This window comes from Bufo bufo, chromosome 3 (genome assembly GCF_905171765.1).
Source record: "Bufo bufo chromosome 3, aBufBuf1.1, whole genome shotgun sequence".
NCBI classification, from domain to species: domain Eukaryota; kingdom Metazoa; phylum Chordata; class Amphibia; order Anura; family Bufonidae; genus Bufo; species Bufo bufo.
Window position 1 is genome coordinate 34350505 of NC_053391.1, and position 20074 is coordinate 34370578.

General features: G+C 46.0%; 1 protein-coding gene across 2 annotated transcripts in view; it reads right to left on the reverse strand.

The window, feature by feature from the left end:
* LOC120994464 (interferon-induced GTP-binding protein Mx3-like) overlaps window positions 1–20074 on the reverse strand; it is a 56379-nt gene that overhangs the window by 34120 nt on the left and 2185 nt on the right. The window contains exons 2-8 of one of the 2 annotated variants that reach the window (XM_040423059.1): window positions 8657–8763; window positions 8362–8578; window positions 8232–8269; window positions 7240–7435; window positions 2484–2621; window positions 1734–1888; window positions 276–414 (exon numbers count right to left, since the gene is read on the reverse strand). In XM_040423059.1, the coding sequence (XP_040278993.1) occupies window positions 276–414; window positions 1734–1888; window positions 2484–2621; window positions 7240–7435; window positions 8232–8269; window positions 8362–8578; window positions 8657–8755 (982 nt within the window). In that variant the 5' untranslated portion in view covers window positions 8756–8763. Of the gene's footprint in view, window positions 1–275; window positions 415–1733; window positions 1889–2483; window positions 2622–7239; window positions 7436–8231; window positions 8270–8361; window positions 8764–20074 lie in introns of both variants that reach the window. The other variant, XM_040423058.1, reaches the window with a different exon arrangement.

Sequence of the window (20074 nt, forward strand, 5' to 3'; positions counted from 1 at the left end):
CAAAAAATTGGCAGTGCATTGAAAGTTAAAAGTTTGGAGTCCTGGAAGACCGATCTTGAAGGTAGCGACAGGCTCCTTCAGCACCATCTGTTTTTCATGGCCAAGTACCAAAATTTCAATATTGTTTTTTGCCTTGGAGAGTCTCATCTTGTAGGTATTTTGTTGAGCCTCTTAGTTTTGCTTATCCTTTTGCCTAATACTAAGGTGTAGCTCATTATTGTCCAGTTCTGCGTATACATAATAAGAGGTCTACAACTTAGAACAGTCATTGTTACCTAGTGTCCTCTCTCCCATAGGATCCACTGCCCGAGCCATTTCTAGAGCTTCAGTGGTGGCAATATCCATGTTACTGGGAACCACAGCCAAATTGATGGTCTCCTGCTTTTTTATGTACTTCGTGATCATATTCTTGATCTGTGAAATTGTAAAGTGTATAAATTATTAGATTTTTTTCATGAGAGATAGGAGAAACATGGAGAGATCAAATCCACTGAAGGCAACAACATTTTAGGTCACAGGAGAGACCTATAAAGTGGGGTTTCTCAACTGGTTCCCCTTTAAAATTCAAATTTAGTTCAAACACTTCAAATTTACTTTCTCTTCTTCAAATATAGTGGATGGTTACAATGTTCAGATGAGGCACAATCTCAGCAGTTACAATACACACTTGGTGGTGCCGTTACCTTACGTTACAGAACGTAAACTAAAGGCTCAGTCACACGAATGTGTGTGCCCCATTCTCGCAGTTTGTGGTCCCCAGCAAGGGCCCACGGTCAATTCCTGAGACAACATTTCAGTCTTTGCCTAGAGAAACAGCGGAACCACTCACCTAAAGGGAATTATACACAAACACCAGATAACCCTATGCATTGCTTTTCCCCAGGCCCCATATCAGGTCTGCTGGCCTCCAGGCAGCCTTTAGCTCCACAATGGGCTAGCCATTGCATCCTCCAGTCCATTATCACTTCTCCTGTTGACCAAGCTTGCACCGGCTTAAAGTTCTTCACAACTCACCAGATGGGCAAGTCTCAAGCCTAACTATCTCATAGGCCAAACCTCTTACCTCCTCCTAACTTACTCCTCCAAATAGGGTGGTGGTGCAGCACACCAGCATCACAACACACCCAGTCTGCTTCAGACTCATTCTGGGCATATGCTGATGTCCATACCTCACCCTGTAGCTGACAGCTATGATGATCTATGGCCAGCTGCAGCAAGACACTGACCACTGGCTTCAAAGGTCTTGTGCTATATACCATTGAGTCTAGTGGTTGGCTGAAGTGGTCAAGTCCAACATATAGGCACATCCTCGCTGCGGACAAAACATTACATCATGGTAGTGGGGAGGATAGGAGAGTATGTTATTTTTAATATCCTAATACTGTAGCTTCCCTGCCTTAAAAGAGTAACTTGGACAACCCCTTTCAATGATCATATTAAGGCTGACAGATGTATACAGCTCCCACTGAAATCAATACTATCTGTATGTAAGTAGCTCCCCTAGTGGCATGGAAGCTTGCTGCATTTATCTCATGGAGAAGGAGAGGTAAGATTTTCAAGGGGGACCTGTTATAAAACATGGAATAAGTATCCAGTTCACAAAGACCGCTATAAACTGGGAGATAGAAATGACAAGCTTATGAACATCATGGACGTCACTCTGCCCCATGTGTCTTTTCCTCTATTCGTTGGTCTTGATATGCAGTATACAATATATAGAATATTCAGCTTACCTGTTGTCCTATATCTTGAGGTTGGTTGGGTAAAGCAACTCGTGTTATTCCAGGAAGATCGAGCAATGTCAGGTCTGGGACATTTGGAGACTCTACTTCAAGGGTGATGAGCTCTTCACTGACTCCATTACCACCACCAGCAATATGGTCTTGGGCTAGAAGACAATATGATCTTGGTAAGACATCAAAGGTAGATGCATGACATCAAATATTTTCTTTATAGCTACAGGGGTACTGACTGTATATGAGTAGTGTATGGAGGCCTATTGACAGGCAATGCTCCATGGGAAAATATATGGAAATTAGCTCATATAGCCCAAACCAGACATCCATCTGCAGAGAGCTGCTTCAGGATTCCTAACCCCCATCAGTAATGGTAGCTGAATGAGATGCACAGCTGGAGGGAGGTACATATAAGTAATATAATGTTGGTCATGATAGTAGCCACGTGGTTTGCTACCCAACTAGACACAAGGGTCAGTCTGCACTGCTGATATAGGATTCCGTTTATATTGGGTCAAAGATGTTTGTTTGACCTGTAGCTTCTAGGTTCTAATGAAAAATCATTTTCAGGGCCCACACTGGCCATGTACCATTTTTAATACTGATGTCTTCCGAATGGCCCTTTAACTCCTCTGATGCCATGGTCCAGTTGTGATTGTTCCCTGCACTCTCAATGTCTACCTCCCAGGCTGAAGTCTATCAGATAAAGATATGGACATGTCATGGCTGCTGCTGGACCGTCGTTACCTTTCCTAACTTCTTTCTCCACCTCCCCTGGAGATTTCACTACCACTTCCTGGTCTCGATAGCTTATTTGGCCTTTCCATGGGGAATTCTTCTTGGATTTTTTCAATTTTAGGACCAGGGGGCATCGTGTCACAATACCTATAGGAAAGATCAGAAATGATTATATCAATAGTAGCCAATACATTTTATAATATCAAATTATTCCTATATGTTATATGAAAATGCATGATTTTTATCTAAAAACTATGCTCCTGTATTACATAACATGGTAAGTTTATTATCGTGACCTTGTGTTCACCATTTTACATTTTTTTAGATGCAGATTGCCACCATCTACTGGGCAGTGGTACTCCCCGTTCCAGCGCTGCATTCCTGCTGGTGGTAGCGGTCCGGTCAACTGTTACATCAGGTGGCTAGTCAACAAAATTTTCCATCCTCAACCTCTCCAGTACAAGGTATAAACAGTCCCATATTGCAACACACCTCAGGTGCTACATGAGGTTTGCTAGATGACATCACACCCAGTGGACTATTTGAGGTGAAGCTTGCCTGGTGATCATAGTACTGTATTTACCTACCTGGCTTTTGTAAGTTTGCAATTGTGTACTGTATTCTACTGATATCGAAACTTGACCTCAGCTTCGTTCCTGATCTCGAATCTATCTAGTATGGCAGAGATCTGTTCTGGCACATGTTCCACTGGTCCTCAACTCTGGGTAGCCCCTGACTACGCTTCTGAATGAATTATGGCTTGACGCCTCCTGCCTGCCTTTATGTTGCCAAACTTCGCTTAGTTCCTAACCCTGCCATTCCCTGCATCAAAGTCCAGATCCCAATACAGAGTTTAAGGGGTAAATACCAGGGAACACCTTAGACTCCACACCTTGGTTTAGCCAGCTTTGAGGATCCACTGATACCACTTTCTCTGGTGGTTGAACCATAACAGTGCTTGTATACTGGAGGTCCACAGGAAGTTTCTCCTGTGCCCCACATTTGAAATGGATGCTTGGATGGTGGAGAATGGGAGTCAATAGGATCAGACTGGGGGAAAAAAACAACCAGTCCAATAAATTTTTGTGAACGGCTCTTATAGCTGCTTCTCTCACTGCAGGCAAAGTCTTGTAAACAGTCCCTGAGGATGTTTGTACAGACTTACCTACAGGAGTGGTCCGCCATCGTGCGGGGGCCCGTTTCGTAGACCTATGTCTACGGTCAGTCTTCCACGTTGGGTGGACTAGGTTCAAGCAGAGAAGGGCAAAATGATTACCTTATCAGAACCTTAAAAAGGTGGTGCCCTTTAAGGTTCTACTTACTATTAAAGTCAGGCGATAAAGGGCGATGCATTATAGCTCTACAGCAGTTCTCTGGCATAGAAAAATTGCTAATTATGTCACAAGTGACAGTCTGCAACAAAATTTGCAACTTTTCGTTTTCTCTGACGCTCTTGTAAATTTTTCAAAAAGTGATCAAGGCATTCCGCTACGTTAATGTAACCCTATAGACACGCTAAGCATAAACAAGAGCTTTTCTGCCTTTAGGCTCCCCATAGAGACATAGCTAGGGATCTTTATTTGGATCCAGTCTGTCTGCATTGCATTGGCAGCCCCGACAATCATGCCTACAAGCAGGACCACCGCCTTGTACAGTGCCGAGATCAGAAGTTTTTTTCTGAGTTGCAGCGTGCCTGTACATTACAGCCATTCCCCTGGTTATTATATGGGCACCATGGCAGTGCTCGGTCAATCACCTTGATACAATAGTCATGGTGCTGCAACTATCTGAAGCATATACAATGCCAATTTTCCCAGGACAATCCCAGGAAATGGGCCACAAAAGGGGCAAATCCTGCTGCCAAAGATCCCCACCCCAAAATGTATATTTTTACCATGGAAATGTTGGCAAGTATACCTGAGGCCCTTGATGTCCTATTATGTTAGGGTGCCTTCTTGACATGAGGGTGGCCTTATTGGCACACACACTTTCTTCCTGCACCATCTGCATTTAAAGTACAGCAGGAGGTATGTGCTTTATGACAGTTGCAATGAATGGGAGTCAATTGAAGGAAAGGTCTCTATTGAGTAATAGTGTCCATGAAGTGATGGAGTACAGCCCCATCCCACAGAGACCAGGGAGTGGTGAGGGAGTTGTATACAGACCCTGAGACTATAATCAGATCAAGTTTATATCCTCCATTTAAAGTATATGTCAGGAAATGCTTGCAATGTACAGTCAGGTCCATAAATATTGGGACAGCGACAGAATTCTAACATATTTGGCTCTATACACCACCACAATGGATTTGAAATGAAACAAACAAGATGTGCTTTAACTGCAGACTGTCAGCTTTTATTTGGGGGTATTTACATCCAAATCAGGTGAACGGTGTAGGAATTACAACAGTTTGCATATGTGCCTCCCACTTGTTAAGGGACCAAAAGTAATGGGACAATTGGCTTCTCGGCTGTTCCATGGCCAGGTGTGTGTTATTCCCTCATTATCCCAATTACAATGAGCAGATAAAAGGTCCAGAGTTCATTTCAAGTGTGTTATTTGCATTTGGAATCTGTTGCTGTCAACTCTCAAGATGAAATCCAAAGAGCTGTCACTATCAGTGAAGGAAGCCATCATTAGGCTGAAAAAAAAAAAAAAAAAAAACATCAGAGATATAGCAAAAACATTAGGCGTGGCCAAAACTACTGTTTGGAACATTGTTAAAAAGAAGGAACGCATCGGTGAGCTCAGCATCGGTGAGCACACCAAAAGACCCGGAAGACCACGGAAAACAACTGTGGTGGATTACCGAAGAATTCTTTCCCTGGTGAAGAAAACACCCTTCACAACAGTTGGCCAGATCAAGAACACTCTCCAGGAGGTAGGTGTATGTGTGTCAAAGTCAACAATCAAGAGAAGACTTCAGAGTCAATACAGAGGGTTCACCACAAGATGTAAACCATTGGTGAGCCTCAAAAACAGGAAGGTCAGATTAGAGTTTGCCAAACGACATCTAAAAAAGCCTTCACAGTTCTGGAGAAAAATCCTATGGACAGATGAGACCAAGATCAACTTGTACCAGAGTGATGGGAAGAGAAGAGTATGGAGAAGGAAAGGAACTGCTCATGATCCTAAGCATACCACCTCATCAGTGAAGCATGGTGGTGGTAGTGTCATGGCGTGGGCATATATGGCTGCCAATGGAACTGGTTCTCTTGTATTTATTGATGATGTCTGTAACAGTCCTACAGGCTCACCTGAGTCAGAGGACCGCTGGCTGGAGGTAGAAGTGGAGCCCAGTGGCAAGGACCACAGGCAGGTAGTAGGTGCAGAAAGTCTGGCAGAGGCGTAGTCGGTAGGCAGGCGGTGGGTCAGGGCAGGCGGCAGTAAGCGTGGTCAGACAATCCGGATGGCAACGGTGGTAGCAGTTCAGTAGATAGGGACAAAGCAGAAGAGTAGTCGGTAGGCAATTCCTGGTCAGCAGTGGACTTCCAGTAGTAGCAAGAGCAGCAGATGAGGAGAAGCTTGATCAAGGCTCAGGAGCTCAATAATCAGCAAACTGGAGTGCAAGGGGCTGGACTTATATAGGGAAGTACCAGGTGTGGGGAATCAATGGTGATGAGCAAGGCTTGGCAAGACTGAGGTTAACTAATAGGCTTCAGGGAGGAATGTCCAGAGAGGACGGTAGCCTAGTAAGCAGGGCTACCGCCTGGGATGTGGCTGGTCATGGGTTTGAATCCTGACAATGTGACTGCTGACAAAAGCAGCAGGATGAATTCTGAAGTCTTTCGGGCAATATTATCTGCTCATATTCAGCCAAATGCTTCAGAACTCATTGGACGGCGCTTCACAGTGCAGATGGACAATGACCCAAAGCATACTGCAAAAGCAACCAAAGAGTTTTTTAAGGGAAAGAAGTGGAATGTTATGCAATTGCCAAGTCAATCACCTGACCTGAATCAGATTGAGCATGCATTTCACTTGCTGAAGACAAAACTGAAGGGAAAATGCCCCAAGAACAAGCAGGAACTGAAGACAGTTGCAGTAGAGGCCTGGCAGAGCATCACCAGGGATGCAACGCAGCGTCTGGTGATGTCTGTGCGTTCCAGACTTCAGGCTGTAATTGACTGCAAAGGATTTACAACCAAACATTAAAAAGTGAAAGTTTGATTTATGATTATTATTCTGTCCCATTACTTGGCTATTTGGTCCCTTAACAAGTAGGAGGCACATATGCAAACTGTTGTAATTCCTACACCGTTCACCTGATTGGATTTAAATACCCTCAAATTAAAGCTGACAGTCTGCAGTTAAAGCACATCTTGTTAGTTTCATTTCAAATCCATTGTGGTGGTGTATAGAGCCAAAAATGTTACAATTGTGTTGATGTCCCAATATTTATAGACCTGACTGTATATGTTAAATGGAGGCCTCCAATGGATACCATAGAGTAGCATCCATCATCTTTGCAATCCCATTGGGGGAAAAAAGGAATTGAACATGGTATATGTTTATTACTGGGTACTCTTGCATAGTATACTATTGTAGTCCCTATTTCTTGTAATATACTGACAAATACTGACCCAACAGAGCCCATATGGAATCTTGGCTGCCGTTGGGCTAATGTAGCCCTATAGACATGCTAAGCATGAATATTAAGTGCTTTTCCATCTCCCCTTTAAAGCTACGGTCCTGTTCCATGAATGTTAGACCGATATAGATATATGTTTATGAACAAGCCACATGAAAATGACTAGGTCCTCACCACTGCCCCTGGGAAGATTGACCCCAGATAGAGCCTCCAGAACCGAACTTTTCCCAGAACTCTGATCCCCAATCACAGCGATCGCCGGTAATCCCAGATCCTTCTCCACGCCCAATGACCTTAACGAGTCAATGAGATCAATACATGGACGAATCTTGTACTCATACTGTTGTCCTAGGACGTTGTCTGGTTGTACCTTTAATGAAAAATAAATGGAAAAGGAAATTAACTGAGATTAATTTGTGAAATTCACTGGTGTTACATTCTTATTTGAGACCAACAAACTTTCTGACAAATTCATTGCACACTTTTTGTGTTCCACCTTTCAAGGTGTTGTCAGAATCTCCCAACATCTGAATTCCTATTCACAAGATGTATGATACCCAACCCCTGATCTGTCCAGGAACACCCACAAAACCAACTCTGGGGTATATTTCCACATGTCTCACCTTTTTAGGTTACAGGTTGTAAATGGAGTGTTAGCTTCGGGACTCCCAAATGCAGAGCCAAAAACAGTGTGTGGAGAAGTCTTCCTCAGTGACAGCCATAAGTGTCTATCACATGCCCTTAATATACCATCCAACCAGATACCTTCTTCTTATGTGTCCACCATCTGCTCTTCACAACCCATGTGGGATGTTCATGTCCTACGGACTTGCCTCTAGACTTGAGTAGCCGTTTATAACTTTTCCTTCGGCCGGGGAAAAGATTCAGGTTTCTGCCCTAGCAATAAATACTCTGGTCAGGTCAGAATGACCTGTTGTTGTCCTACCCCCTGCACGTGCCCCATCCAGCCCCTACACTTAGTTACTGAGTGATGGTGGCACCAGCACCAATTGTGTAACCACTACTTTGTTCCAAGCCTTTGGAACAATCTTACCGAGACACTTTAGGAGGCATGTAACTATAAATTCGGCACAACCACAATACAACTGAAAAGTTATGTTGGGAATATTTATTATTATATATAATGAAGGAACATAGGTACTTACTGTTGTGCCTTGAAAGACAAATGACTCAGTGGAGGAACCTAGAAAAGCACATAAAGTTCAAAATCCATTAAAATGTATAACATAATCAAAGAACATATTAAATAGGGATAACCTACAAAAAGATATGTACCTCCATTAGCTATTGGCTCCTGTGAGGTTGTCTCAGTAGCTGGTGGTAAGTTCTCTGATGTAGTAGATATTGGGGCTGGAAGGCTTTGGTTTTGGCCTGAAGATGGTAATGAAAATGTTGCTGGTTGAATGATGCTTTTTGACTTCTGTGGTGAAGTTGTAAATTGAAAAAGGGGTGTTGTGCTGGAGGCCGATGAAGGCTGAACCGGCCCATTTGACTTCTGCGGTGAAGTTGTAAGTTGAAAAAGGGGTGTTGTGCTGGAGGCCGATGAAGGTTGAACCGTCCCATTTGACATCTGTGATGGAGGCATAAATTGAAAAGTAGGCGTTGTGGATGCACCAAAGGAATTTGATTTACCAAACGAAAATCCAGATGCTTGGCCATTAGTCTGCATTTTGATGCCTAAAGAAAAGCACATAAATCGACAGGTAAATATTATGGTGCGAGAATGGTTCACAAAAAAATAAATAAAGAAATCAACCTCTATAATTGGTACAGTAAATAGAATGGTAGACACCAGCTCAAGTTGACAACATGTCTCTCCATTATGTTTTGTCCAGATCTCTACCCCCATTCAAGGTAGTAATTATGTACTGTAGATGTATATGCAGAAGGAGATTTGACTCCACACAATTGGGGTCAGGCTGGCCCTCCAAAATAATGGTTCCCAAAGGTCTAATAGAAGACAACTCTATTTGAAGATGACTTTGGAACCAATCACTTGCCACTAGGGTCTATTTCCTATGAGATGAGTCTCATATAACATATTACTCTGATGGCTAATCCCCAGCAGTCCAACTGTGGTAAAACTACGACTCCCAAGATGCACACTTGCTTGGCTGTTCTCAGAACTCCATAAAAATAAAGGAGCATGCCGGGAGTCGTAGTTTGACCACAGCAGGAGTCCCGGAGGTTAGCTACTGACCTATTAGATCTTATTGATGATACGTCCTTTGTGTGCAAATAGTAAGTGGACGCGCGTAACGGTGCTTCAGCGCTTGGCTTCACCTATAACAGGAACCTTTCCTATGTACTCATGGTGCTCAGATACCCCTAGGACATGAGTAAAGCACAGTTTACAAGTAGACAAGTACTTTCTTATTCACTGACAGCAAGCAGAAATCTTGAAAATGGCACAGGTATCAAACGCAATGTGCAAAAAAATTTAAAATGCCTTTAATTGGGTTGTCCGCTTGTCCCTGCCAGACCTGTTTCTGATCACGAGGCTGCTGCAGGCAATCAAAGACCTCAATGGTGATGTGTGTGCTGATGTCATGTTGTTCGCAGTGACAGCAAGTTTTTTTTAACACACCTTGGTGAGGAAATTCGTCTGTCCCCGTACAGCTTCATTGTTTTCCCTTCTCACACAGGACAGGCATCAGCACCTGGCATACCCGGGCAAGTGCAAGGGGTCGACAGCTCCTGCGGGGGCCCTCAGTACAGCTGATTAAAATTGTGACGTGCTAAGGGGGGGGGGGGGGAGGCGGTCCGTCCCGGGTGCCGGCTCTCAGGGGGTGCCAGAGTCCAGAAGCACTGAGCGCTTCCATCAATACAGAGGAGCTGGGTCCTGTCACTCACCGTTCAGCTCCCGCGCTCCTCCCCTCCTTCAGGCCGGAGGCGCACAGAATGGTGAAGCAGGAAGACTTCTCTCCGCTCCACCATTCAGCCTGCAGGCACAGATCGCGCTGCCGGCCTGTGAGGGCGGAGCCTGCAGCCCGGAAATCTGAATAAGCTCCGCCCACACAGATCTGTGCCTGCAGGGAAGAGAGGACTGTGAGCTTTAGGAACAGGACAAGGTGAGTAGGTACTGTGTTTTTTTAATAAAGAGGGAGCACAGAGGGCTTTATTACTATGGAGGGGGCACAGAGGACTTTATTACTATGGAGAGGGCACAGAGGGCTTTATTACTATGGAGGGGGCACAGAGGGCTTTATTACTATGGAGGGGGCACAGAGGGCTTTATTACTATGGAGGGGGCACAGAGGGCTTCATTACTATGGAGGGGGCACAGAGGGCTTTATTACTATGGAGGGGGCACAGAGGGCTTTATTACTATGGAGGGGGCACAGAGGGCTTTATTACTATGGAGGGGGAACAGAGGGCTTTATTACTATGGAGGGGGCACAGAGGGCTTTATTACTATGGAGGGGGCACAGAGGGCTTTATTACTATGGAGGGGGCACAGAGGGCTTTATTACTATGGAGGGGGCACAGAGGGCTTTATTACTATGGAGGGGGCACAGAGGGCTTTATTACTATGGAGGGGGCACAGAGGGCTTTATTACTATGGAGGGGGCACAAAGGGCTTTATTACTATGGAGGGGGCACAGAGGACTTTATTACTATGGAGGGGGCACAGAGGGCTTTATTACTATGGAGGGTGCACAGAGGGCTTTATTACTATAGAGGGGGCACAAAGGGCATTTCTACTATGGAGGGGCACAGATGTCTTTATTACTATGGAGGGGGCACAGAGGGCTTTATTACTATAGAGGGGGCACAGAGGGCATTTCTACCATGGAGGGGGCACAGAGGACTGTATTACTATGGAGGGGGTACAGAGGACTTTATTACTATGGAGGGGGCTGTGAGGATTCGCTCTGGTAGGCAGGGTAAGCGGACGCAGAACAGAGGCAAAAAAAACTGTTTGTAAAACAAAACTTCAGTGTTTATTCACACACAAGGCAAAAACAAAGCAACATTTTTCAGTCTTAGTGTTCATTCACACAAAGGAAAGTCCAAAGAACAAAACAATCACCTTGTTAGCAGGTTTTTCCAGCGGTCCACAACAGGATTTAGGGGGCCTGTTTCCCCGCATGCGGCTCTCAGCCCTCTAGCACGACACCATGCCTCAGATCCCAAAACAGAGACAACAGGACAGCTAGGTGTTGTCAAAACCCGGACCGGCGCTTAAAATCCAGTCCAGTATTTGACCCCATCTGGCTGCAAATCAGCCCAGCAGCACACGCTGGAAGGAAAATACCTGTCCTCCCAGACCATACCCTTCACTGTGTAACATACCCCCCCCCCCTTTGTTCAACCCTGAGGGGGGTGAACACTCGCCAGACAATGTACCCGGGACAGGCCATCCGCGTTTCCCTGTAACCGGCCTGCCCTGTGTTCCACTGTAAATTTAAAGTTCTGTAGGGACAGGAATCATCGGGTGACCCGGGCATTTCTGTCTTTGAAGAAACAATATGGTACAGTGGTTCTAACCTCTTGTATCAGCTGGATGTGGTGCACAACCCTTCCGACCTACCCCTGGTCGCAGAGAAAGTAAAAGGAGTTGTATCAAATGGTAGGGGGCCCTCAACTACCTGGTACCAGATGGACAAATATGATATGAGCAATAGCAAATATTTATTCAAATACTGGAATAGTAGTGGTGTATTCTACTTCATCAAACATAAAAAAAAACAGTGTAATAATATAAGAACATTAAATCCCACATAATGGCGCCATGAAAAAAAAATAAAAAATACATATAAAATATTAAAAATGTTAAAAAATTTCACTGGATGCTCCTGGTAATGAATGGTGTATAAGGAGCCTGATCGTCAGAGCTCTAAGGCTCTTGTTTGGGATAAATGAGTTTATATACAGTAGGTCCGCAATACCGTAACTATAAGAACTCCAGGTGTAGGGTATCCAGGTAACACAACAATCTCTTATGTGAGATAATGCTGATATCAGAAAGGGGTTGCTGCAGCCTGCTTTCTATATACCGTTGCTCCGCTACAAGGCATGTGCTATGATAGGCATACGGTAGCTGAAAGAAGACATTAGCGTGGGTACATATATTGAGTACTTTGTACCAAGAGTACTTTACCCCTCCAGAAGGCGTCTGATCCTATTAGATTTCACTTGGAGGATCCAGTCTGCATGCGGTCGGACGCCAAAGTGTGTATCAAGGACCTTCCACCTTGTTCCACGTGATCCCTGGTCATGTGATCGGAGAATATCCACGTGATCGGAGGGGAAGGTTCAGGAGGCTGGGTACGCTTAGATGGTTTTGTTAGTTGGGCGCGCGCCTGTTAAACTGGAAACAATGTGGTATTTGTAGTATTCGTAGCCACATGCGATATGTGGGATCCCTTGGGTATAGTAGCTGCTACAACCAAACGCGTTTCGGGGTCTGAACTTGCCCCTTCCTCAGTGGACCACTGTGTTCTGCGATCATATGACCAGGGATCACGTGGAACAAGGCGGAAGGTCCTTGATACACACTTTGGCGTCCGAATTGCATGCAGACTGGATCCTCCAAGTGAAATCTAATCGGATCAGACGCCTTCTGGAGGGGTAAAGTACTCTTGGTACAAAGTACTCAATATATGTACCCACGCTAATGTCTTCTTTCAGCTACCGTATGCCTATCATAGCACATGCCTTGTAGCGGAGCAACGGTATATAGAAAGCAGGCTGCAGCAACCCATTTCTGATATCAGCATTATCTCACATAAGAGATTGTTGTGTTACCTGGATACCCTACACCTGGAGTTCTTATAGTTACGGTATTGCGGACCTATATAAAATCATTTATACCAAACAAGAGCCTTAGAGCTCTGACTATCAGGCTCCTTATACACCATTCATTACCAGGAGCATTCAGTGACATTTTTTAACATTTTTAATATTTTATATGTATTTTTATTATAATTTTTCATGGCGCCATTATGTGGGATTTAATGTTCTTATATTATTACATTGTTTTTTATGTTTGATGAAGTGGAATACACCACTACTATTCCAGTATTTGAATAAATATTTGCTATTGCTCATATCATATTTGTCCATCTGGTACCAGGTAGTTGAGGGCCCCCTACCATTTGATACAACTCCTTTTAATTTCTGTCTTTGGCCTGGCTCATCCACCTGAGAGGGGAGTGGTCGGTCACCAAGCGGAATTTTCTCCCAAACAAATAATAGCGGAGAGATTCTAGTGCCCACTTGATAGCCAGGCACTCTCTCTTCACTATACTGTACCTGGTCTCGGCTGGGGTGAGCTTACGGCTGAGTAAGACAATGGGATGCTCCTCCCCGTTGACTTCCTGGGACAGTACAGCACCGAGGCCCACCTTGGAGGCATCCGTCTGTACTATAAATTCGTGCTTGAAGTTGGGCGTCACCAAAACCAGGGGCCCACACAGGGCCGACTTCAAAGCGGAGAACGCCTCTTGCACCTGATCATCCAAGCGAACCATCACAGGCTTATGTCCCTTCAAAAGTCCTGTCAATGGTGCGGCTATCGTAGCAAAGTGGGGGACGAACCTCATGTAATTGCCCACCATCCCCAGGAAGCTGTATTACCAGTTGCTTAAAAAAAAAAAAATATAAGACTTCTACTGTAGGTAACTTTGATACCTAGTGTACATCCATACACATGACAGCTGCCCCAACACACCCAGCTCTGCTACATCCATACACAGTGTACTGGGGCAGCTGTCATGTGTATGGATGTACACTAAGTATCAAAGTTACCTACAGTAGAAGTCTTATATATATATATTTTTTTTTAAAGCAACTGGTAATACAGCTTTCATGGCTGTGTGGTTAAATGCCTTGCTTCTGATGTGAAAGGTTGTGAGTCTCGCGGAATCACGCGCCAAAGACATATTATCTTTGCAAGAGCCAAGGCAATGTGGACCTGGAGCACAGCGAGGAGCAGAACCTGGTGAGCACCCCTAGCAACCGCACTCTGACAACGTGCACTAGGGTGTCAGAGGCTGCAGGACAGTGACTGGCAGCAGGGTGGCACACACTTGTGTACAGGGGTCAGGGCACACCTGCTGCTTGACTAGGGGCCAAAGATTCTGACTGGCACAGGGTGCCCAGCAGTGGCACATGGAGCCTAATAGGTGGCACAGACTGTCTAAAGGGCTATGAATGGTACAGGGTGCAGGACAGTGCCAGACTGGCAGAAGGCACAAGGCAGCATACTGTTTTATGTTGCCCTTGTTTTCAGACAGTGGCTGAATGGTGCCTGGCAGTGAATAGGTGGCACTGCTCGTGTTTGGTGTGCCAACCTGCTGAACAGCGCAGAGTGATTGGCATCACTGGGATGGTACTAGGTGGCAGACAATGGCTGGATATTATATATACATGACCATAGTCAGACTGGCACAGGGTACGCGACCATAGTCAGACTGGCACAGGGTACACGACCATAGTTAAATGTTGCATGCAATAGGTGGCTGAAAAAGGGGCGGAAAAGGGGTGTGGTCAATGGGCGGAGTCAAGGGGGCAGCAAAATTAGCTTTTGCCTAGGGTGGCAAAAATCCTTGCACCAGCCCTGGGCTTGATATACTGTAGGACATACACCCATGCCTAGAAAAAAACTAAAACTTTTTGGCCTCAATGTGAGTGCCCGCTCCAAGCCACCAATTGTGGGGATTCGCTCTGGTAGGCAGGGTAAGCGGATGCAGAACAGAGGCAAAAAAACTGTTTGTAAAACAAAACTTCAGTGTTTATTCACACACAAGGCAAAAACAAAGCACCTTTTTTCAGTCCTCAGTGTTCGTTCACATAAAGGAAAGTCCAAAGAACAAAACAATCACCTTGTTAGCAGGTTTTTCCAGAACAAAAGAATCACCTTGTTGGCGGTACAATCTCCAGCGATCCACAACAGGCTTTAGGAGGCCTGTTTCCCCAGCGTGTGGCTCTCAGGCCTCAGATCCCAAAACAGAGACAACTTGCTGCTGAGCCCAGCTGTGTTTTAAGGACAGCTAGCTGTTGTCGAAACCCGGACCGGCACTTAAAATCCAGTCCAGTGTTTGACCCCATCTTGCTGCAAATCAGCCCAGCAGCACACGCTGGGAGGAAAATACCTGTCCTCCCAGACCATACCCGTCACTGTGTCACAGGGCACAGAGGTCTTTATTACTATGGAGGGGGCACAGAAAGCATTTCTACTAGGGAGGGGGAGCAGAGGGCATTACTACTATGGAGGGGGCACAGAGGGCATTACTAACGTAAAGAGGGAACAATGGGCATTTCTACTATGGAGGGGGCACATAGCCAGAGGGCATTACTACTATGAAGGGGGCACAGTAGGCATTATTACTGTAAAGGGGGCACAATGGGGATTTCTACTATGGAAGTGGCACAGAGGGCATTAATACTGTGAAGGGGGCACTTAGGGAATTACTACAGTTAAGGGGCACAATGGGCATTATTACTGTGAAGGGGGCACAGTGGGCATTATTACTGTAAAGGGGGCACAATGGGGATTTCTACTATGGAAGGGGCACAGAGGGCATTATTACTGTGAAGAGGGCACATAGGGCATTACTACAGTTAAGGGGCACAATGGGCATTATTACTGTGAAGGGGGCACAATGGGCATTATTACTGTGAAGGGGGCACAGAGGGCATTACTACAGTTAAGGGGCACAATGGGCATTATTACTGTGAAGGGGGCACAATGCATGTGCAAGGTGGAGTTCCACCTGGTGGGCACGTCGCATATGAGGCGGTGAGCGGGAAGGCCGAAGTTACGCTGTAGCGCAGACAGGCGAGCAGCGGCATTACTATGAAGGGGGCACAATGGGGATTATTACTATAAAGGGGGCACAATGGGGATTATTACTGTGAAGGGGCACAATGGGGATTATTACTATAAAGGGGGCACAATGGGGATTATTACTGTGAAGGGGCACAATGGGGATTATTACTGTGAAGGGGGCACAGATAGGGCATTACAACTGTGAAAGGGCACTGAGAGGGCATAATTACTGTGAGAGGGCACAATGTGGGCATAACTACTGTGAGGGGGCACACATCTGTACAAAACTACTGTGAAGGTTGTACAATGAGGGCAATACTACTGTGAGGGGGTACAATTTATTTTAAAGTATTGGGGGAGGGGGGTGCCAGAGAAAGGACCCGCCCGGAGGCCAAACACTGTAGACACGCCACTGTAGCAGGGAACTATTTGCTCCCCGCTCCACCATTGAGCCGCCAGCGCTCCACAGCAGCAGCAGCACGATGTCCTCACACATGGTCCTGCTGATCTGTGTAGGAGGAGGAGCGGGGCAGGCTGGGAATCAGCCTCTGCTCCTCCTACACAGCAGCGCCATGTGTCACAGTATCCTGCTGATGATGACCGGGAGCGCAGATCATGGGAGGAGCCGGTGACTGAGGAGAGGAGGATTTATTGTTTGTTATTTTACTTCCTGTGAAGGGGACACATCTGGGCATAACCACTGTGAAGGGGGCACTGGGCACATATCTTGGCATATCCACCGTAAGCGGGCACATATCTTGGCATATCTACTATGAAGGGGGCACACATCTTGGCATATCAACTGTGAGGGGGGCATGAGTATAAAGCTTAGCCTGGTCCTCCCCACTCACTGGAAGCCCCTGACACCAGGAGAAGTATGCAGTGGGTAGTGAACTCGGCATGCATGTTGGTACTTGCATCCCCTGTATTCAATGGAGGCCGTTTTGGCGCCAAAAATGATAAAAATCAAAGGAGACCTGGCTACACCCCCTGAATTTCATGGTGGCTGTCATGGCACTTAACAGGTAGAACTTAGTGTTAGGTTCTCGTCTTACAGAGATCGCCTTGACGTGCGGCAGACGGGCTCAAATAATTTTGTACAAAATGTATTTGTCAAGCATCTCTACTTTATTAGCATCGCATTAGCATTACAATATGTTTTTGTACTTTATTTGGTTCGCAGAGAGCTGTTGCATTATATGTTGTGTTGTTTTATGTTTCCAGTCATAGCAACGTGCACCTGCGCATTGGGATGTGCTGACCAACCCCTTTTGTGTTTCCATTATATTTTTTTTGCATGTCACATGCAGTTTTTTAATGGCATTGTTTTTTTTAACCCGTGTGAACTGCGCTCTTTTTTTCAGGCATGTTTTGTTTCCCTGTAGAGAAGGGGTGGAAAACCACCTGGAAATAAAAACTGCCATTGCTACAACTTGCTGTTTAAAAAAAAAAGAAAACATAGACTCAAAAAACCCATACCCCAATTTATATAATCACCGCAGCAAAAAAACGTTTGTGTATCCGGCGTTCCACGATTCTCACTGACTTTTATCTAACATCTGGCATTCGTAACCAATACTGCAATTGGTATAATTTGGGGCATGTAAACCCCGACCCTTGAATGCCACAGCAGGAGCGCCCACTTGGATGTGGTTTACATATGCCCTGTCAATTTTGGGTGTGGGACAGCCAAATGTGCAGGGACTTATAGAGACAGTCCCTGGAAATTCAGGACTATTGGCATCTGGAGTTGGCGTTTTGCCTACAAAAAAACTCATCAAAAACACGTGTCCCACAAAGTACGATGTCCCTGTATGTGCCCTCCAAACAGTATGATGCCTGCGTAAGTGCCCTCCAAAACAGTATGATGCCCCCTTAATGGCACTGAACACAGTATGATGCCCCCTAAGTGTGCCCCACAAAATATGTAAGTGCCCTCCAAACAGTATGATGCCCTCTTAAGTGCACCAAACACAGTATGATGCCCCCCCCCCCCACCCCTAAGTGTGCCCCCATGTTAAAGCTGGTCTTAAGCAGACCTCCAAGTTCTCCCCCGGTGCTCCAAATCAAGGTACCCCCAAGGGGTTAATATCCACGCGTGGCTGAGAGACTAGATGCTGACACATAGCTGGTCAAGGCAATGTCTTTTTTTTATTACAATGAGTAAAGCCGTTTTACATCTTCAGAGAGGGAAGGGGGGGGGGCGTCCCCCCTCTGAGGCTCATGCCTTCTTATTTCATTGGCTAATAAAGATAAAGAGATAAGAAGAAAGGAGAGAACACCTGGAGTCTGCGCAGTGTATGTGAACTAGAGTTGTTGCGATACCAAATTTTTGATTCGGTTTCGATACCATGAAAAAGTATTGCGATACTCGATACCATTCGATACCACGCGAAAAAAATAAACAAAAAAAGCCACGTGCATTCCTCATTTTTAAAAATGGCGAATCGCGCAGTTTTTATTTTATTTTTTCTGTTCCGGCATTCACCACCTAGATTTTTTTTTTATATTTTAATAGTTTGGACTTTTCTGACGTGGCGATGTAATATGTTTATTTATATATTTTATATGTGAAATTGGGAAAAGGGGGGTGATTTATACTTCATATTTTAGTGTTTGGTTTTTTTTCACTTTTTATTTAATAACTATTTCCCCCCTTAGGGGCTAGAACCTGGGATCTTTCATCCCTTTTCCTATTCACCCTGATAGATCTCTATCAGGGTGAATAGGACTCCACACTGTCCCTGCTGCTCTGTGCTTTGTGCACACAGCATCAGGGATGTTACCATGGCAACCAGGGCTTCTGTAGCGTCCTGGCTGCCATGGTAACCGATCGGAGCCCCAGGCTTACACAGCTGGGGCTCCGATCAGAAGCTGCCACTACACCACCAATGAGGGGGAGTGGAGAGGTCCCTGTGGCCACTGCCACCAATGATTTTAATACTGGAGGGTTGAGAGGGGCCGGCGCACTGTGCCACCAATGATTTTAATGGGATGGGGGGATTGAGGGGGGGGGCACACTGCACCACCAATGATTTTACCCCTTTATACAGGAGGCGGGTACTAGCAGATCAGCGGCAGTTAACTGCCGCTGATCGCAGCTCCCTGTCAGGGGCAGGGTGCCGGCAATGCGATTCTGCTGCCGGCACCCGCCTCCTGTATGTGTTAAAGACTGACTACTGTATATAAGTCCAGACTTTCACTATCAGGCCACACAGAGCGGCGCCCAGCGATGTCTCAGCACTCACCATTTAGTCCTGGGCGCCGCTCCGTTCGCCCGCAGTGCCCCATTACTGTCTCCTCTCCTGCTCCACATGCTGCTGATTACTATCGGAGCGATGGGAGGAGACATCAGCTTCACTAGTGGGCGTTCCTTCTCCCTGGCTGTAGCGCTGTCCAATCGCAGCGCAGGGAAAAGGAACGCCCACTAGTGAAGCTGATGTCTCCTCCCATCGCTCCGATAGTAATCCTATCATTGGTGGCGCAGTGCGCCCGCCCCTCCTCCGCCCCTCTCTTCTCATTGCCGCCCCTCCTCCACCCCCTCTCTTCTCATTGCCGCCCCTCCTCCGCCCCTCTCTTCTCATTGCCGCCCCTCCTCCGCCCCTCTCTCCTCATTGGTGGCAGCGGCAGCAGCACAGGGGGAGGGAGGACAGCTTCCTTCTCCCCGTGCTGCTGAGAGAGAACATGAGCGCGCCGATAGCAGCGCGCTCATGTTCAGAGATACTAGACTGCGCAGAAGCGCAGCCCAGTATCGAAAAAACGGAAATCCCGGTATCGTATCGATACCGGGACAAAAGTATCGATTGGGTATCGAAATTTCGATACCCGCAACAACCCTAATGTGAACTAATGTAAACACCTGTGGGGGAGCGCCATGTTACTAACATCGATACTACATACGTCATACGGTATGTGACTTCAAGGAGGGGCTTTTCTATAGGCAGTGAATAATATGTGTGTGTATCCAACTAAGCATTCTTCTCCAGTCTATACATCATTCTGAGGGAGAAGTGAGGGGCCTCTTGCAGCTTCAATCCCCCTCCGTTCTCGCTTCAGTGTTGAACAAATAGACAGCTTGAAGCAAAGGGGGAGGGGAGGCAGAGGAGATAAGGAACAAGCAGCTTAAGACAACTTCCTAAGAAAATCAATCTAGTGACATGAAAGAAAGATATTCCCACATCTCTATCACCCACAAAGTATGATGCCCCGCTA